We start from the raw sequence: 16,289 nt of genomic DNA, 5'->3' as shown, positions 1-16,289 counted from the left end.
TAGGTCAATATTGTCTTCCTAGAAGAGGAAGCGGCCATTATGAGCTCTAACATAGCTGAACTTAACCATTTTCTTTCTGTACTATTCGCATACACAGTGAACATTATCATTTTCAGAGTCACCTATTTGAAAATGTGTTTTCGGACCTAAATCTCAATTACTTAAAAAAAAACCAGAACATTATAAGTTATAAATCGATAAAAAATGTTTCTTCAGCCATCATCTGTACTTCTTTGAAAGTTATAAATGTAGCTAGCTTGATGTTCACTATAACTTTAAAATAATGCCCAGAGAAGACAGGAGTCCTGAGGCTTATCATTTAAGAGAAATTCATAACCGACTCCCAATTCCGCAAATGTGTCAACGCTTGCAGCACATGCAAATGACATGTGTTGCCTATTGAAGCATTTGCATGTGCTTATCGGCCTCTATTGTGCCCCCAGCACGCTTGTCGGTCAATGCACACAATAGGAACGAGGTCACATGGTCACAGCCAGCGCCCCCCCCCCCCCTAATCACAGCACACACGCGTTTAAAAGACAACAAAAGCAAACAAGTGAAGCGTAAACACTGATCTCATGCGAATTGAGATGATAGTTTAATTCTCTTATTTTTCTTGTACATTGCACTCAAAGTATTCAGGTTATTGGTATTCAGCTGAGTCAGACGTTTTATTTGAACAGTACCTCTCAAGTGATAAAATAAAGCGAAAATTGTAAAATCATATGCTGCCCTGATTTTAACAATGGGGATATGTTAATTATTATTATTTTTGTGTTATTCTTTAAATTCAAGTAGTCAGGTGTTGTCACAATCTATTCACAGGGAATAAAAAACGGTCGAAATATTTTTTCCGTTTCAGGCTTTAAACGGCGACCTCGCTACCTCGTGTGTCCATTGTGAGAACTGCATCATCTTGAAAGTACGTGTTCTATAAATTCAAATTATTTACGAAGCCGTTAAAAATATTTGACATAAAATGAATTGGATGATTGAAAAATATCTAAAAATATAGGTGGTTGATATAAAAGACACTGTATTTTATATTCTTAGACAAACAGTATTGTAGTTATTTAGTTCGATAGTTAGCATTACAGTTAACGCTCCCTGGTGGTCTAGTGGTTAGGATTCGGCGCTCTCACCGCCGCGGCCCGGGTTCGATTCCCGGTCAGGGAACTTACTTTTATCCAGATATCCGCGTATCTTCAAAACTTTTGCGGTACTGTACTTCCAATGAATGTTTTCAATGCCCACAAGACAAGCAAGAAACAGCAAGTAATTATAAACAAATCACACAGTACATTAGACCTCTGTGTCAGCTCACTCACGTATTGAGTGCTAAATGTGTACTGTAGATAATATTTGTTACGACGCTTACAAACACCATTCTTGACAACCCAATTTATGCTCAATGGCCAATAAACCATGTCACGTTTGACACCCAATTCTAATCCCGAGAAATGTTTATAATAATAATACATTGAATTTCTAAGCACCTTTCAAAACTCAAGGACACTTTAGTCACAGGATAAGAACATTTTTTTACATTCGGTTGAGCAGTGGTAACCATTCGCGCCAGCGTTCACTCTATCCGGAAATAACAGCAGCAAAGTGATGAAAGTAAGAAAAAAAGGAAAGAAGGAAGTAGAAAAACATTGATATATTCATGAGATAATAGCAGCAAACTGCAAAATGTTGACACAACCAAGTCAGCAATGTTTTAATCAGAATGGGCAAATTGACGTAATTTCTCGCAGTGGAGAAATTTACATCTCACAGCAGCACAAGCCACTTTTACAAAAGCACAGTAGGAGTAACTTTTGGATGTCTCAGTGTCACACTTCTAACCAATATGTTAAATACAGTAGTCTCGTTATATCGATATTCAAGGGAGTCCGAAAAAATATCGATATAACCGGGACTATCGATATATCCGACCCTGTTTGCATGTAATTCTCTCCGTGCGTGCATAGAACTATTATCGATATAACCGGGACTATCGATATATCCGATATCGATATAACGAAACTTTACTGTATTTTTCAGTTTAGTGTTCACCACAGTGCAATAATCCATGTTAGCGGAATGGTGTTTGGTACACGGCGTCAAGCAGTTTGTCAATGTACCCCAATGTTGTGGCTAATCAGCATACAGGTACTTTAGCCCAACATATCTTGCCAAATTAATAAGATATTACCCAGGAAAGTCAAATAATGAGACAAAACAAAACAAAGATCATATTCAAACAGTTTATTTCAAGGTGACAAATTTCTTCCAGCGGTCTTAAAACTTCTGAAACTGCTTCTTGGCACCAGCCGCCTTTGTCACCTTGAGGACGTTGAACCTCACCGTCTTGCTGAGCGGTCGGCACTCCCCGACCGTCACAATATCTCCGATCGAGACATCCCTGCATTAGAGAAAGGGAAGAACAAAAGCATTTAGCAATACAAAATAACCAAACATTCTTTCATTGTTTAAGAATCAAATCTGCATCAGCAATGCCGTAAGGCGATGTCGTCAGAGTTAAACTAGGAAGACCATCGTGAGAAAAACATCATTTGCAAAGGTGAAAAATTGAGCTGGGGAAATCCAAGATTGGGGTACCTGAAGCATGGTGATAGATGCACCGACAGGTTCTTGTGCCGCTTCTCAAAACGGTTGTACTTGCGAATGTAATGCAGGTAGTCACGTCTGATGACGATGGTTCTCTGCATCTTCATTTTGGTCACCACGCCTGCACAACACACAAATTGTCAACAGTAGCTCCAAAGTGTCTATAAAAAACAGTTTAACACACAGACCAGAGAGGATACGGCCACGGATGGAGACATTTCCAGTAAAGGGGCATTTCTTGTCAATATAAGTGCCTTCGATAGCCTGAGAGGACAAAACAAAACAGGCATTTTAATAACAGTTAAAAAACGAAATGCGATATTTCAGAGGGGATTTAATTGCATCAGCTTTGCCAAAAGGCGTCATCGTCAAAACCCTGCAGGCTTGGAAGACCATCGTGAGAAAAACATCACTTGAAGATTCAATTTAGACTTAAACAGGACAGCTAACATGGAAAAAAGAATTAACCTCTCGAGGAGTTTTGAAGCCCAGCCCGACACTTTTGTGGTAACGGGGGAGCTTTTCTTTGCTCTCCTTGCCTCCATCGGTGGCCAGAACACGTTTCTTGTTCTGGAAGATGGTGGGCTGCTTCTGATAAGCCCTCTCGGTCTGTACAAGCAAAAAACACACGTTCACATCACGACAAGAACAACGTCGGATGTGAGTTTTAAAACGCGCTTTAGAGTACGCGAAGGTGGCTAAGCTAATCGCAATAGCATTTCGCCAGCTAGCATAGCGTCACACGAGGGGAAGCAGCGTTATAACAGATACCCTATCTAAAACATGTACCCCACTTCCAAAAAACACCAATAGCGCCGTATAAGAACTGAATGCGAATATATATTCCATAAAATTTAGCTTCAGTGTTGGTTTAAACTTAAAAAGTCGTTTGCAAAACCCAGGCCGTTTTCTCAGACATACTTGTGCATCCGCCATCTTGGCCAGCCGAGTTGTAAAGAGGCCTGATCATGCGCACAGCGCACGGAAGTCGGTCAGGGCCACCAGAAATGACGCACAACATTTTTTTTCTTTAAATGAATTTTTATTAAAGAATCACCGGATATTTTTTATTAAGGAAATTATTATTAATATCCATAATGTATTACTCACAGTTAACGTAATGTGTGTGACTGGTTTCTGATGTAAGATGTAAAAAATATTTTTAAATAAAGTTGTAAACGGAGATCTTGAAACATTTCCAACTACGCACTGCAAATTAAAATGTAGCATTACAATCAACAAACAGTGTTCAAGGAAATAAAAAAAACAGCACATAGTCATACACAAAATCTAATTAGATATAATAACAAAAACCATATTCGGAGGTATTATCACAAAACAACACATTCGTGTCGTTGTATATTCAAGACGTGATATCTAAGGTCTTTGTAATAACAGTTTAGTAATTTGTGTCTTTTTCAATTATTTAATGTTGAAAACGTCTATACGTTTTGAGATATTTCTATATATATCGGAAATGTTTATCTTTCGCCGTCAGATTAAATGGAGCTATGATCAAATGGTTCCGAACTCATTTTTCTGACCGGGTGTTAAAAGAAGGTGCGCCTCAATCAGTTTTCGTGTTTTGATTCTAAAATAATCAAAACACGCGTGCTAGCATCTTTAGTGGCGTTATATTACAACCGTCGCGGTAATTTTTTAACAATTATTTTATATATTCTGAGTAGCTGTTAGTAGCGTTGAGTCTAGGCTAAAATGCTTCTTTTTTGTCCCACCTGTGGGAATGTTTTGATCGTCGAAGAAGGCCAGAAGTGCCTGCGGTTTGCATGTAACACTTGCCCCTACATACACAACGTCACGAGAAAGGTGAGTCGAAAATGTGCTGTTCACATCACGTTAAACCTTTTTGGTGAATTCTGTCACGTTGTGTCTTCTGCAGGTAAACAACAGAAACTATCCCAAGTTAAAGGAGGTGGATGACGTTTTGGGTGGATCTGCTGCTTGGGAAAACGTGGATTCCACTGCAGGTGAGTTGACATGATAAATAAGTACTGCAGTAATTATCGTTTGTCGTAGGAAGATGCACTTTGCATCGTCACGTGTCTTTGTACGACAAATTCTGTAAAACAGGGCTCAATAATATAGTCTACCATTCAATTATGTCCTCCAATCTTATTTATTAGTCTGGTTAAACTCTATCTGCCAATAATTGGGGTGGCAATTTATTTCCTTTTTTTAATACAGAAACCTGTCCAAAATGTGAGCATCCTCGGGCATATTTCATGCAAATTCAGACCAGATCCGCCGATGAACCCATGACCACTTTCTACAAATGCTGCAATGCCCAATGTGGACACAGATGGAGAGAATAACGGAATATTTATCACTAAAGCAATTTCACCCATAAATATATTTTTTTTGCCTTCAAATGTCGGCTGAGCTGTTCATTTCTTGATGACCATAATTATGTATTTTTCTTTCGGAGCTTTCGGCTTTTCCCTTCAAGGGGGTCACCACAACAAATCATTCTCCTCCATCTTTAGAGGTTTGATCCGCATGTTTGTTTTGGCCAAGATTTTATGTCGGATGCCCTTCCTGACACAACCCTCTGTATTTATCTGGGCTTGGGACCGCACAAGAAGACTTATGTCCCTTTGTGGCTACAGAACAAGCAACTCGCTCAGTAAAAGGCTCCCAAACACAAAATAGTCATCGGCACCGCAACATTCAAAAAAGCAAAACCTATACTCACCATCTGATGACAATGCTCTGATCTTACCGTGAAATGGGCAAATCCAATCCAATCTCTCCCTACATTACATCACAAACAGAACTTCAAAGTCCTTTAAGATGCTTTATCTTCCAGTCAGTGTATATATATCTATCTAAATCATCATCTCTTTCCCTATATTAAATCCCGAAAAACACATGAAAAGTGTTAAAAAAGTGTAACGCGCACTGACTTGCGTGTCTGATACATTTGTATTTGGCCCTCTCCCTGTAGCCTCGCCAGGTAAAATAAACACACGATGTTGTTACTCGCACTAAAACAATGCCCAAAAAAATCTGTTAATGTATTACGTATTAATATTAAAACAATTTACCAGTATTAGTACAGAGCAAATACTTTTCTCTTTTTTTCTTGATTGATAAATAATGTATCCAAATGACAACATTTCAGTGATGTACTTAATTTTTATTGATAAAATAGTACCTATGTACAACTGTCAAACAAATTTGACATAACGTCGTTGGACAGAAAACAACCACTTTGAGAGCAATGCAGACTGGCATTTTTAACCATCACAATGGCATTTACAGTACTTTGTAATAAAACATTTTTTTAATTAGTCGCACATTTTTGCAAGCCTAAAAAAGATGCAAATTAAATGAATGCACATTTAGTCATGGCGTTATTTAACATTTTGTATCATTTCAATGCGCAGTACAATGCAGAAGTAGTTTTAAACTACTTCTGAGGACATGCTGTTAATGAAGAATGTTCAAATCTGAATATATCTTCACAATGCAACTCTGTGACTTGGATATAATCAAGTTTTGGCAGCTACTTCCAATTTTCAACAAACTTGTAAGCATTTTAAAATATGATCATGACTAATTTGTTATTTAACATTCTCGTCTGTCACAAGTGACCTGTTGACTGAGGCGGTGACGAACATTTGGCTGACAATTTTGGCGCTGATACATTCTACAGTGAGATCAGATTCACACACTAGTAACAGTTAACTTCTCTTAAGTGCACCTACGGAGGGATTTGTGGACGACAAAGCCCGAAGACGGCTCAACTATAGTGACTTTAGGGGTGGGTAATTTGTCCTTAAAGTGCAAATGATTTTTTTTCTTGAAGTACATCATGAACAGGGAAAAGGCTCAACTATGAATAATTTTTGTGCATACCGAAAGAAGCCTCGAAGACTACTCATTAAAATGATTCTGGGGAAAGAAAAAAAAATGCAAAAACATCAAGATGGCAATGCTCACATTTGAGAAGGGATCAGTAGAGACGGCAAAGTGACATGGAGACAAATGTTCACAATCTTCAAGTTGGGCATGTTTAAACATATCTTTAAATACTCCCGATAAATATAACACGAAATAATCATCAGTTTATATAAAGTGACCAGTTTCACAGCCCTTCCCAGCAAAACAACTTCCTCTACACTCGTAACAAGCCTTCACATTAAACAAAAGAGAAAAAAAAAATGCTGCCCATCGAACTTCTGCATAAACGTATGAGGTGAACATCAACAAACTCTTTTTACAAAGACAAATTAAAAGAGTGCAGTGTTGCAAACGTAAAGGTGGAGATAGGAAAGAGGGACGGAGGGAGAAGTGCTGCGCACGAACGTCAGTGGTGGTTAGCATATACGTTTGTATGTATAGATGTAACCCTTGCAGTAGGGGCAGGTGTGCGTCACATCCTTCAGGTCATCGATCAAACAGGGAATCAAGCAGCAGCCCAGATCGCACCTGAAAGGAATAGCGTTGGAATAGAAATTCAAAATACAAGCGCATATCATTCAATCTTATGTTACTGAAGTTCATTTATATCAGTTATTTGTTCTTAAAAAGTGAGAATCCTTTCCAACATCGTCATCAAATAGTAAAATAGGTTTCAGAGAGCATATGCCGATCGCCTTTCCACATTCAGTACTACTTAAAGGACAACCGACTCCTTCGGAAAAGTTGTGTCCATAATTTGTAAAATCACTTCAAATGACTTCTACTGAGCGTATTTTACAAAGATTCCATCGCATATAGCTATATTTTACACTTTAAGACTAGCGCTGAATATTCAGGAAGTCTTGTTTTTGAGTTGATGACGATGCATGACCTGACGTCACGTCTGGAACGCCCCTGACCGAGAAAGTGACACACAATGCATTTTGGCTACTTTGTTTGGTCTGAAAACTTCGTGTTGATGGCGAAATTAGAAGGAAAATACATAAATAACACGATGGTGAATCGTGTGTTGCACCAAGACTACTATTTGATACTAGTTGACACAAATTCCCAGCAGACAAATCAGCCCATTTCGAACGGAGCTTGGGCGCCATCTTGTGCACTTTCCGGGACGCTACATTGGAGTCCAGACGGCTCGAATTGATACGCGAATACTTCTTTAATCGATTGCAAACATTTATGCTTTCCTCTTCTTTTTCTAACTGGATGAGTAACAAGAAAGCATTTTCTCCGAATCTGAAGCCATTGTTTTGATTCTCGAGCAAGGCAAGACGTACTGGCGTGACGTCACGAACAAGGGGGCGGGACCTTCTGAAACTCGCCATCTCCGAGGTCATTTTGAAGTAGTTTTGGGACACTTTAAGTCATTTTTATTTGTGGTTTTCGTTTTACTAAAAATATCAGCCTGCGTGTTTTGGGTATTTTTGATGCTATAAAACGTTTTTCTGATGTAGGTTTGGGAACAAAAAAATGGTGTCGGTTGTCCTTTAAGCCCAAAATATTTGAAAAATTCACGTTTATGCTGACGAATCTGTCGAATGATGAGGCCAAGTTCTGCCATAGTTTCTGTGATTAGCTCACCCCACAAAGAAGCAGAAGAGACAGAAGAGGGTATTCATGAGGCCCACGTCGTGGGAAATGCGCGTAACGATGGCCTGTTGGCAGTGCGGACACACCGTCTGCACTGGCGACGTTTGGAACATTTCGCCCTGCAGCACGGTCACCGTGGTGGCGCTGCCCGGAGGGGCCATTACAGTAGTCGCCGTGTGGCCGCCCATGTGCACGAATGGGCCGGGCCCGATTGGGCCCATGTGGCCCGGCATGGGGTGCGGGAAGTGGCCGGGCGGCGGCGGATAGATGCCGCCTTTATGGGGAAAGAAGAAAGCAAATATGAAAATGCATACCTAAACTAGTTTACGTTAAAATCAAAAACCATGATTATGCTTGTTGTCAACCTAAGCTATATTACAGGAAACACAATTGCTTGTGTTTGTTAAAAATGTGTTGCTTTGAAAAGTAATCACGTAATAAATTGCAACATAAATTAAAAATAAAAAACAAGTAGATTATTGTTCAAAATTATTCATCCTCTGTAAAAAGTGACTTTACAACAAGAAGCCATTAGGTGTGGAAATAGATATTGTGAGTCACCTTGAGGTGGTGGGGGCATTTGCATTGCATTGGCATTGGCATCGACATGGGCATGGGACCATCTCCAGGTACATGTGGCGGAAGGAATCCTGGGTGTGGGCCTTCATACGGGGGTGGGCCATACTCTGGAGGTAGAGGTTGACCTTGCGGGGGCCCCGTTCTTATAGGAGCTTTTTTAACACAAGACGAAGGTGTCACGTTGCACTCAACATATCCAGTCAACTCGACAGATTCCATTTGTACCTGCTTGTCCATTCTTTTCCTCCACGAGGGGAGCACTTGGACCTCCAGGGTAAGGTGGAGGAGGATCACTGGACATATTGGCCTGAGAAACTGGACTCTGGTGGGATGAGGAACGTGTCGGACGCAAGGCTCCTTTGATCGGAGAACTCAAATTGATTCTTTCACGCTGCTAGAACACAAAGGATAGCCAAACTGGTTAAGAGAGGGGAGTGAGCTGTTTGTTCCAACTTAAGATATTGTAAGCTATGTTTTACATTCTTATAACCATTGATAAAGAAACGCAATTTATTACAGAAGATTCAATAGTTCAGTTATACACGAAACAATAGAACGTCACTATTAGCAATTCATGTTAGGAAAAAAATCCTATGACTTCTGCACGTTCCACATCGTTTGGCAGGTCAGACCGCAAGTTCTGACTTTGACCAAATGTTTTCATTTAGAATAATATTTGATCGTGTGTATGTAAAGTACATGATTACATAAGAGTGAAATCACGGATTAAATGTTTTCTTTAAACAACAGTTGACGCGAAATTTTCAATTGGTTTCGCAGAGGTGTGTGGAACTGCACCTCATATTTTGGAGATGTAATTTTCATACATTCCGGGATGAAAACATTCACTATTTTTTATACTGATAATGTCACCACAACACAATTCTTGAGTATTTAACACAACTTTAATACAGTTTCTTATTACGTCACATTGTTGTGCTTGTCGTGTTCCGTTTCATTTTACGAACACGGCTAGCTAGCAAACAAGCTGATGTTATATGTAAATCCTGAGATTATCCAGCTCAAATCTTACATGCGCTGCCTACCGGCCCCTTAGATAACTTCCTTCACGTAAACAACAACAAAGGGGAAATATGTTCAGGAAAGAAATAAATTAATGCGTCGAACGGTCTCCAAATGACGATTACAACGTCATTAGTACATCAAATCAACCGCAGCAACCAATGCTACCGGGTTGACAGCTGACACAAGAATCGATCATACAAAGGCTGCTGTGATAAAGACAGACAATCGTTTTTACTTTTTTATTACTACAATACACTTTCAAATAAGTATGATCGCCTAATGTCTTCACAGTTGTTGTGTTTTGCGCAGATGAGTGCAGCTTGTGCTAACGTAAGCCGCGTCGCCATGTCTGTGGCTCGACTTGCCAAAGACAAACAATCGAAGTACGAGCACAACAACCACAGCTAATAATTTTGTGTAGTTATTCGAATAAAATATTGTTACTTGTAACGAGTTTTGTATCTATTACCTTACGCTGGAAGGCAGCGAAGCGAGTGGTAAATTGTTTTACAGTATGACGACTTCCGACGTCCGCTAACCGGTTTTACACGTGATGTTAAAAAAACAACATGCCGTTTCGTTTAACCTGTTACATCCAGCGATATGATTAAAAATGCAAACTTTAGACGCTATTTCTGAAGCTTACGATCTAAGGAAATCGGATTGAACAACCATTCGGGCGTTCTGACAAAACATAAAAATGTAACATTCGTTAAATCAGTAAAAGTGCTATACAAAAAGTTGAGAAATAATAACACAACAAACATTTGTGTTAGCTTTAATCAAAAAGTCAAAACAGGAAATTCTTATATTTAATAAATTATAATGTTCAGATAATATGTTGCAAATCATGATATATTATTTAGGACGCATAAAGGTGAAGAGATTTGGGAATGAAACTTTTTAAAAATACGACTTTTTTTGCAGTGTTTCTGAGAAACAATTTCAAACGACAAACCTCCCAATAATTCGAATACACCTTTCTTTTATCGATTTTCAAAATGAAATTATGTGTTGTATTTCTGTACTATTGTTGATCATACTAAATGAACACGATTTTTTACATAGATGCGTGAATATTTTTGTGCAAAATCTTATTTGCATTGCCCAAATAGTCCTGATATCAGAATTTTCTTTTGTGGGAAATGACTAAGGCAAATGTAATGTATGAGCCTGCGTGTATGTTTACAATAAAATAAATATAATGCAAGAATGTACTTTGCAAATATTATTTGTATAACAAATTAGCTCAATTTACAAGACGCAAAGAATAGCCAGAAAAATGAAATACAGTATACAAACATGGTCAACACATTGAAGTGAAATTCAGCTACTGCGGACTTCCGTCTGCTTTGGACTACGTATCCCGTAACTTAATTACCACATAATTCCGGTATAATTTTATAATGTCGCCGTGTTTTTAAATGCATAGGATTTTATTCCGTCTGAGAGATAATTTGTTTGACATAAATTAGTCGGTGGTAATATTTTGTTTCTTTAATCCAGTTCAATAAATTTAACACAAACGCACACAGACATTCACGCTTGACCTCCCCGTGACTTCGTCACGCACCGCCCCTTCAACGGGCGTCCCACTTTCTAAAACGAACGCTTTTATATTCAGCAAGTTTAGTGAAGAAGGCAGCCAATCAAATTGCGAAGCTGCGCTAACGTTAGCTACTCGCTGGCAAAACAACAGCTCGCTCGATTTCCTGTTTGGGTTCGCTGCGTTACTACCCGCAAATCAGTCGGGATGTCGATTTAAATCCCTTGCGTGATTATTTCAGTTGTCATTCGCGTTGCTAGGCGTTGCAGCTGCTGAGGAAGACGAAGATGGGCTCCATTCTGAGTCGCAGAATCGCTGGTGTAGAGGATATCGACATTCAAGCTAATTCGGCCTATCGTTTCCCCCCGAAGTCTGGTATGCCATCGGTATTTCATATCACTGGGGCCCGTTTTGTGGCTCAAAGTGATTAAGTGTAGTTCTAGGACTTTACAACACATTAACTGTTATTTGTTACATTTGAAATTGAAGCTGCGCAACTTGGGGTTTGAAATATATCAAAATCTCGCGATACAAGAACTAGTTACTGAAATTAGACAATCAATTTGAAATGTTTATGTATAACATTGAGTTTATGGAGAATATACGTTTGGGGATCGAATATCATTATTATTCTCATACGTGTTTTTTTTAACAGGGAATTATTTTGCAAGCCACTTCTTCATGGGAGGGGAAAAGTTCGACACACCGCATCCCGAGGGATATCTTTTTGGGGAAAACATGGATTTAAATTTCCTTGGAAACAGGCCAGTACAGGTGAATACAGACGGACTAGAAATCTATCAGAATTAAGTATTTCAGATTAACCTGAATGATGATATGTCTCCCTCTAGTTCCCCTACGTCACCCCGGCCCCCCACGAGCCTGTTAAAACCCTCAGGAGTCTGGTGAACATTCGGAAGGACTCTTTGCGTTTGGTCCGGTATGTATAATCAGTGCTGATTTGACATTTTTCAAGGAACATGATCCTATCAAACCTTATGATTTTCAGATATAAAGATGACTCTGACACGCCGGTGGAGGAGGGCGGCAAACCAAAGGTTCAGTACGGTGTGGAGTTCACATTTGACGCTGATGCTCGGGTGGCCATCACCCTCTACTGCCAGGCCTTTGAGGAATTTTCCAATGGAATGGCTGTGTGAGAATCCTCTTTTTTTCTGTTGACAACGCTTACGGAAAAAAATAAACTTAAAACTTCCATTCATAAGTTACCTCATGAGCCGAAATCTACAACCACACGATAGGAAGTTCTTACTCTCTTTGAGAGTATATGAAAACATTCTATTCATTTTTGATCTATATTGCACGACAGTAAAATACATTTGCTCAGAGACTTGCAAGTATCTTTGAATTTATTTCACACGAAGACTACAATAGATTTGACTGGTCCTTAGCAACGCCTAGTTGCCATGGATACTACATCAGAGACCGAAGTGAAGAAGACTAGGAACCCGATTTGTGTCACGGAACGAGGAAGGATGAAAATAAAATAAAAAATATATCGATTCCGTTGTGATGGCCTTTTATAAAGATCACATGTCTCTGCTGAGTAGGCCAGAACAAATTGAAACATACTCTCAATATTGTGATGTGATATGTGATTTTTTTTTTTTATGTGTATAATTTTTAGAAAAGACAGAAGCAAAAACTTAATCTAATTCTCATTTCTCTATTTGATCTGTGAAGGTACAGCCCAAATGATCCATCCATGGCCTCGGAGACGGTCCACTACAAGAGGGGAGTGAGCCAGCAGTTCTCTATGCCTTCTTTCAAAATCGACTTCAGCGAGTGGAAAGAGGAAGAAGTCCGTACTTGCAACCTACAACGTCGTTTCGCCATTCCCAAGGGGGCCGCAATTCAACTGCTATATCTATTTTCTTCTTTTTAAAAGCTCAACTTTGACCTCGACCGAGGCGTATTTCCTATGGTCATCCAGGCAGTAGTTGACGACGGGGACGGTAAGTTCTAAAAAGTGCCTAAACACACATTCACCTGATTGACGACTCATCTCTGCTTTCATTCCAAGACTGCCTCGGACACGCTCACGTACTTTTGGCAGCATTTGAACGAGTATGTACACATACAAGTCGTCATTCAACATTGTCAAAAAGTCATTTTCATGAGCCCAACTTGCGTTTGTTTCATGTTTTGATTTTCTCCTCGCAGCACGTCGATGGCAGTTTCTCCGTCAAGCCACTGAAGCAAAAGCAAATTGTAGGTTTCCATTGTGAGGGACACTTTTAGCTGTTTTATAATAAGGCTTGTAAAATTGTGAACGATTTTACGACGATGATGATTATTATTATCATTGTGATTATTGTGATTATTATTGTTTTAATAATAATAACAATTTTTATTGTCATTGTTATTATTACAAAGACGACATAAAGTGAAACATGAACCGCGTTCTCTTGATTTCTCCCTGCGCTGCAGGTGGACCGTGTGAGCTACCTCTTACAGGAGATCTACGGCATCGAGAACAAGAACAACCAAGAAATCAAGGTCAGCGCTACAAAAAGCCACACGGTATGCGGACGTTATCAAAAGCAACGCGCCGTTTCAAATGTGTCCCCCTTTTTGCGCGCAGCCATCCGACGACGAGAACAGCGACAACAGCAACGAGTGCGTGGTGTGTCTGTCAGACCTGCGCGACACGCTCATCCTGCCGTGCAGACATTTGTGCCTCTGCAACTCATGCGCCGACACCTTGCGCTACCAAGCCAACAACTGTCCCATCTGCAGACTACGTAAGTGGAGTCGTGATTTAAAAAAATTAAGGGAGATGACGCTGTCCTAACTAGGCCCCATTTTTTTCGCCGAAACAGCTTTTAGGGCCTTGCTGCAGATCCGAGCGGTGCGTAAAAAGCCCGGGGCGCTCTCCCCTGTCTCTTTCAGTCCTGTTCTGGCGCAGACGATGGACCACGATGAGCACTCTGTAGGTTTCCAGAACTATATGCAGATACCATTTTTTTCGAGCCGCAAAAGTCATATCAGTGTATTAATAGTAGTTTTTGAGTATCATATTTTCCAGCGTATAAAGCGCACCCAAAAGCCTTGATTTTCTTCAAAAGATGACGTTGCGCCTTATATGTAAAGTCAAATTGAGCCACAACTAGTGTCGCAACTATAGTCAGCAGCCGTAGAATTAGTGCATAACACCAGCCTCTACTGTAGCGCCTTACAATGATGGTGTGCCTTATATTTGGAAAATATTTATAGATTCAAATATTATATTTGGAAAATGGTTTTCATTCATTGAAGGTGCGCCTGCACAAAATAAATTACGGGACTTTAAAGTGTCCTTGAGAGTTTTGAAAGGCGGCTTCTAAGTTAAATTTATTATTATTATTATTAGTATTATTGTTATTGTTATATGGAAAAAGTGTGAAAATACACCTTTCATTGGGTGTGCGCCTTAGCTTCCGGTGCGCCTTATGCACCGTAAAATACGGTAATTGAATAAGTGTACAGTACCGACGTCCTAAATATTTGTCCCGGCTCATCCTCAGGGCACCGATTCGGTCCCTCCCGGTTTTGAGCCTGTGTCGCTACTGGAGGCCTTGAACGGCTTGCGATCTGCGTCACCTACAGTTCCCTCTGCGCCTCTCTACGATGATATCAATTTCTCAGGGGGCGGCGACGGCAGCCAGCAACTGAGCTCCCCGGAGCATCTGAGCGACAGCAGTCTGCAGAAAGGCAAAGTTAGCAAATCACCTGACAGGTAACATTTTTTAAGCAGTCGTGGGGTTGCTCATACATTGGGATAAAAATTACCTGAGTCAGTTTGGATTGGATTGGATGTACCTTTATTAGTCTCGCAGTGGAGAAATGTACATTTCACAACAGCAAAGTGAGGAAAGGAAGAAGTAGAAAAACAAAATACTGGAGCTGCTGTAAAGGCAGCCACTCTCGCGGCGCCATCTTGATGTCAAAACAACAACAGCAACAAAATAACAAATAATGTGACACAACACAAAAGACATATACAGTCTTTCAATTATAAGCACTTTCGGCACCCTTTTTGTTGTATGAAGCAATTCTAGATGAAAGTGGATAGGATCAGAGCGTCCTTTTCACCACTGGATCAGGGACATCATGGTTAAATGTGCATGTCTGCTACGATCTAAATATTGAAAGCAAACTTAAAGCTAAAGCATCCATTGAAGAAAGGAAATAGTCTTACATCTCCTGTTCCACGTAAATCCGCTGCAATTCCAAGCCGCGACAGTTCCACATACATATCGGCGCTCTGCGCTGACGCTCCTTTGACATTTTTCCCAATCAAAAACAGTGCTGGCATAATTTGTGCTGCCGAAAAGGCGCAACTGCTCAACACAGTCTCACCTCCTTGAGGAATGTTGTGGCCAAACATGCTAAAAAACAATCCGTATCCGTTCCACACAACGCATAACAACTCTAAGTGACAGAAAACACACACAAAAAAAAAGCAACGCTCATGAGAGCACTTGCTGACAGCTGCCATCTTGGAATTCTTATTTGTTTGATGTTTTTCCGACCAAAACAGCAGGAAAAAACACACACATTTGTATTCCCGTGGGAATGTTTGCAATAACCTTTTGAAAATCTTTCAGCCCTTGCGAATATGTTTGTGAGTGTGTCTTCTCTGGTGTCCATCCTGCAGCACCCTGAGGTCGCCGTCATCTCCCATCCAGGAGGAGGATGAAGAGAAACTGTCCGAGATGTCAGACGCTCAGCCACACACACTTCTGTCCAGCAGTCCCGCTCCCACAGACGTACGTCACCCTCGCCAATTCAAAGAATCAGATGCAAAGAATGCTTGAGTTTGTCGTCTTCTTCGTCTTCGCTTTAGGCCACAGCAAACGAGGACGTCGCAGAGTCGCTGTCCCCTGATGACGGTGAGTTGGTCCGTGTTAAACTCGAGTTGATGCGTTTGAGTGACATTTTTTTTACGCTTCAGAGGACAGGATGCACGCCGGCGCCGACATCCTCC

General features: G+C 40.2%; 4 protein-coding genes and 3 non-coding genes across 8 annotated transcripts in view; 3 read left to right on the top strand and 4 right to left on the bottom strand.

The window, feature by feature from the left end:
• The first annotated feature begins 1,104 nt into the window (after nucleotides 1-1,104).
• Nucleotides 1,105-1,176, top strand: trnae-cuc (transfer RNA glutamic acid (anticodon CUC)). The gene has a single exon. It is a non-coding gene; the product is annotated as a tRNA-Glu (tRNA).
• Nucleotides 1,177-2,235: 1,059 nt separating this feature from the next.
• rps11 (ribosomal protein S11) lies at nucleotides 2,236-3,611 on the bottom strand. The gene is made up of 5 exons (XM_089018838.1): nucleotides 3,535-3,611; nucleotides 3,082-3,222; nucleotides 2,802-2,877; nucleotides 2,605-2,734; nucleotides 2,236-2,407 (listed from the first exon to the last, which is right to left on the bottom strand). The coding sequence occupies exons 1-5, from the start codon at nucleotides 3,547-3,549 to the stop codon at nucleotides 2,284-2,286; spliced, it is 486 nt and encodes a 161-aa protein (XP_088874964.1). The 5' UTR covers nucleotides 3,550-3,611; the 3' UTR covers nucleotides 2,236-2,283.
• On the bottom strand, nucleotides 2,484-2,563 carry LOC148885557 (small nucleolar RNA SNORD35). Its single transcript, XR_016118167.1, has one exon. It is a non-coding gene; the product is annotated as a small nucleolar RNA SNORD35 (small nucleolar RNA).
• On the bottom strand, nucleotides 2,948-3,031 carry LOC148885556 (small nucleolar RNA SNORD35). The gene has a single exon (XR_016118166.1). It is a non-coding gene; the product is annotated as a small nucleolar RNA SNORD35 (small nucleolar RNA).
• Nucleotides 3,612-4,172: 561 nt separating the features above from the next.
• polr3k (polymerase (RNA) III (DNA directed) polypeptide K) lies at nucleotides 4,173-6,453 on the top strand. The gene is made up of 3 exons (XM_089018839.1): nucleotides 4,173-4,440; nucleotides 4,514-4,601; nucleotides 4,819-6,453. Exons 1-3 carry the CDS (start codon nucleotides 4,330-4,332, stop codon nucleotides 4,944-4,946), a joined length of 327 nt encoding a protein of 108 aa, XP_088874965.1. The 5' UTR covers nucleotides 4,173-4,329; the 3' UTR covers nucleotides 4,947-6,453.
• A 145-nt stretch (nucleotides 6,454-6,598) lies between these two features.
• Nucleotides 6,599-10,316, bottom strand: LOC148885553 (cell death-inducing p53-target protein 1-like). Its single transcript, XM_089018837.1, is given in 6 exon segments — nucleotides 6,599-7,065; nucleotides 8,140-8,422; nucleotides 8,710-8,752; nucleotides 8,755-8,879; nucleotides 8,953-9,121; nucleotides 10,223-10,316. Coding segments are annotated over 5 exon segments (639 nt in total). The 5' UTR covers nucleotides 9,029-9,121; nucleotides 10,223-10,316; the 3' UTR covers nucleotides 6,599-6,953.
• Nucleotides 10,317-11,386: 1,070 nt separating this feature from the next.
• The window catches only part of mgrn1b (mahogunin, ring finger 1b), a 6,088-nt gene continuing 1,185 nt past the window's right edge, over nucleotides 11,387-16,289 (top strand). For both annotated transcript variants that reach the window (XM_089018433.1, XM_089018434.1), the window contains exons 1-15: nucleotides 11,387-11,674; nucleotides 11,955-12,073; nucleotides 12,151-12,239; nucleotides 12,309-12,455; nucleotides 13,004-13,121; nucleotides 13,209-13,275; nucleotides 13,344-13,387; nucleotides 13,484-13,531; nucleotides 13,751-13,819; nucleotides 13,905-14,064; nucleotides 14,143-14,252; nucleotides 14,827-15,038; nucleotides 15,960-16,071; nucleotides 16,149-16,194; nucleotides 16,257-16,289. The exon at nucleotides 16,257-16,289 is cut by the window's right edge and continues 69 nt beyond it. In XM_089018433.1, the coding sequence (XP_088874559.1) occupies nucleotides 11,587-11,674; nucleotides 11,955-12,073; nucleotides 12,151-12,239; nucleotides 12,309-12,455; nucleotides 13,004-13,121; nucleotides 13,209-13,275; nucleotides 13,344-13,387; nucleotides 13,484-13,531; nucleotides 13,751-13,819; nucleotides 13,905-14,064; nucleotides 14,143-14,252; nucleotides 14,827-15,038; nucleotides 15,960-16,071; nucleotides 16,149-16,194; nucleotides 16,257-16,289 (1,462 nt within the window). In that variant the 5' untranslated portion in view covers nucleotides 11,387-11,586. The remainder of the gene's footprint in view (nucleotides 11,675-11,954; nucleotides 12,074-12,150; nucleotides 12,240-12,308; nucleotides 12,456-13,003; nucleotides 13,122-13,208; nucleotides 13,276-13,343; nucleotides 13,388-13,483; nucleotides 13,532-13,750; nucleotides 13,820-13,904; nucleotides 14,065-14,142; nucleotides 14,253-14,826; nucleotides 15,039-15,959; nucleotides 16,072-16,148; nucleotides 16,195-16,256) is intronic.

Source organism: Hippocampus bargibanti, linkage group LG17 (genome assembly GCF_051943395.1).
Source record: "Hippocampus bargibanti isolate YZ-2025 linkage group LG17, ASM5194339v1, whole genome shotgun sequence".
NCBI classification, from domain to species: domain Eukaryota; kingdom Metazoa; phylum Chordata; class Actinopteri; order Syngnathiformes; family Syngnathidae; genus Hippocampus; species Hippocampus bargibanti.
Note: the sequence above shows the minus strand (reverse complement) of the source record. Positions and strands in the feature narration are given on the sequence as shown.

What these genes read in the sequence shown, in the direction of transcription:
- rps11 (XM_089018838.1), bottom strand. An exon ending in GCTTCAAAACTCCTCGAGAG is followed by an intron (nt 2,878 to 3,081) that starts GTTAATTCTTTT and finishes TTGTCCTCTCAG; the next exon opens with GCTATCGAAGGCACTTATAT. An exon ending in CCGTGGCCGTATCCTCTCTG is followed by an intron (nt 2,735 to 2,801) that starts GTCTGTGTGTTA and finishes TGTGTTGTGCAG; the next exon opens with GCGTGGTGACCAAAATGAAG.
- polr3k (XM_089018839.1), top strand. Translation starts at nt 4,330, where the DNA reads ATGCTTCTTTTTTGTCCCACCTGTGGGAATGTTTTGATCGTCGAAGAA. An exon ending in TACACAACGTCACGAGAAAG is followed by an intron (nt 4,441 to 4,513) that starts GTGAGTCGAAAA and finishes TGTCTTCTGCAG; the next exon opens with GTAAACAACAGAAACTATCC. An exon ending in AAACGTGGATTCCACTGCAG is followed by an intron (nt 4,602 to 4,818) that starts GTGAGTTGACAT and finishes TTTTTAATACAG; the next exon opens with AAACCTGTCCAAAATGTGAG.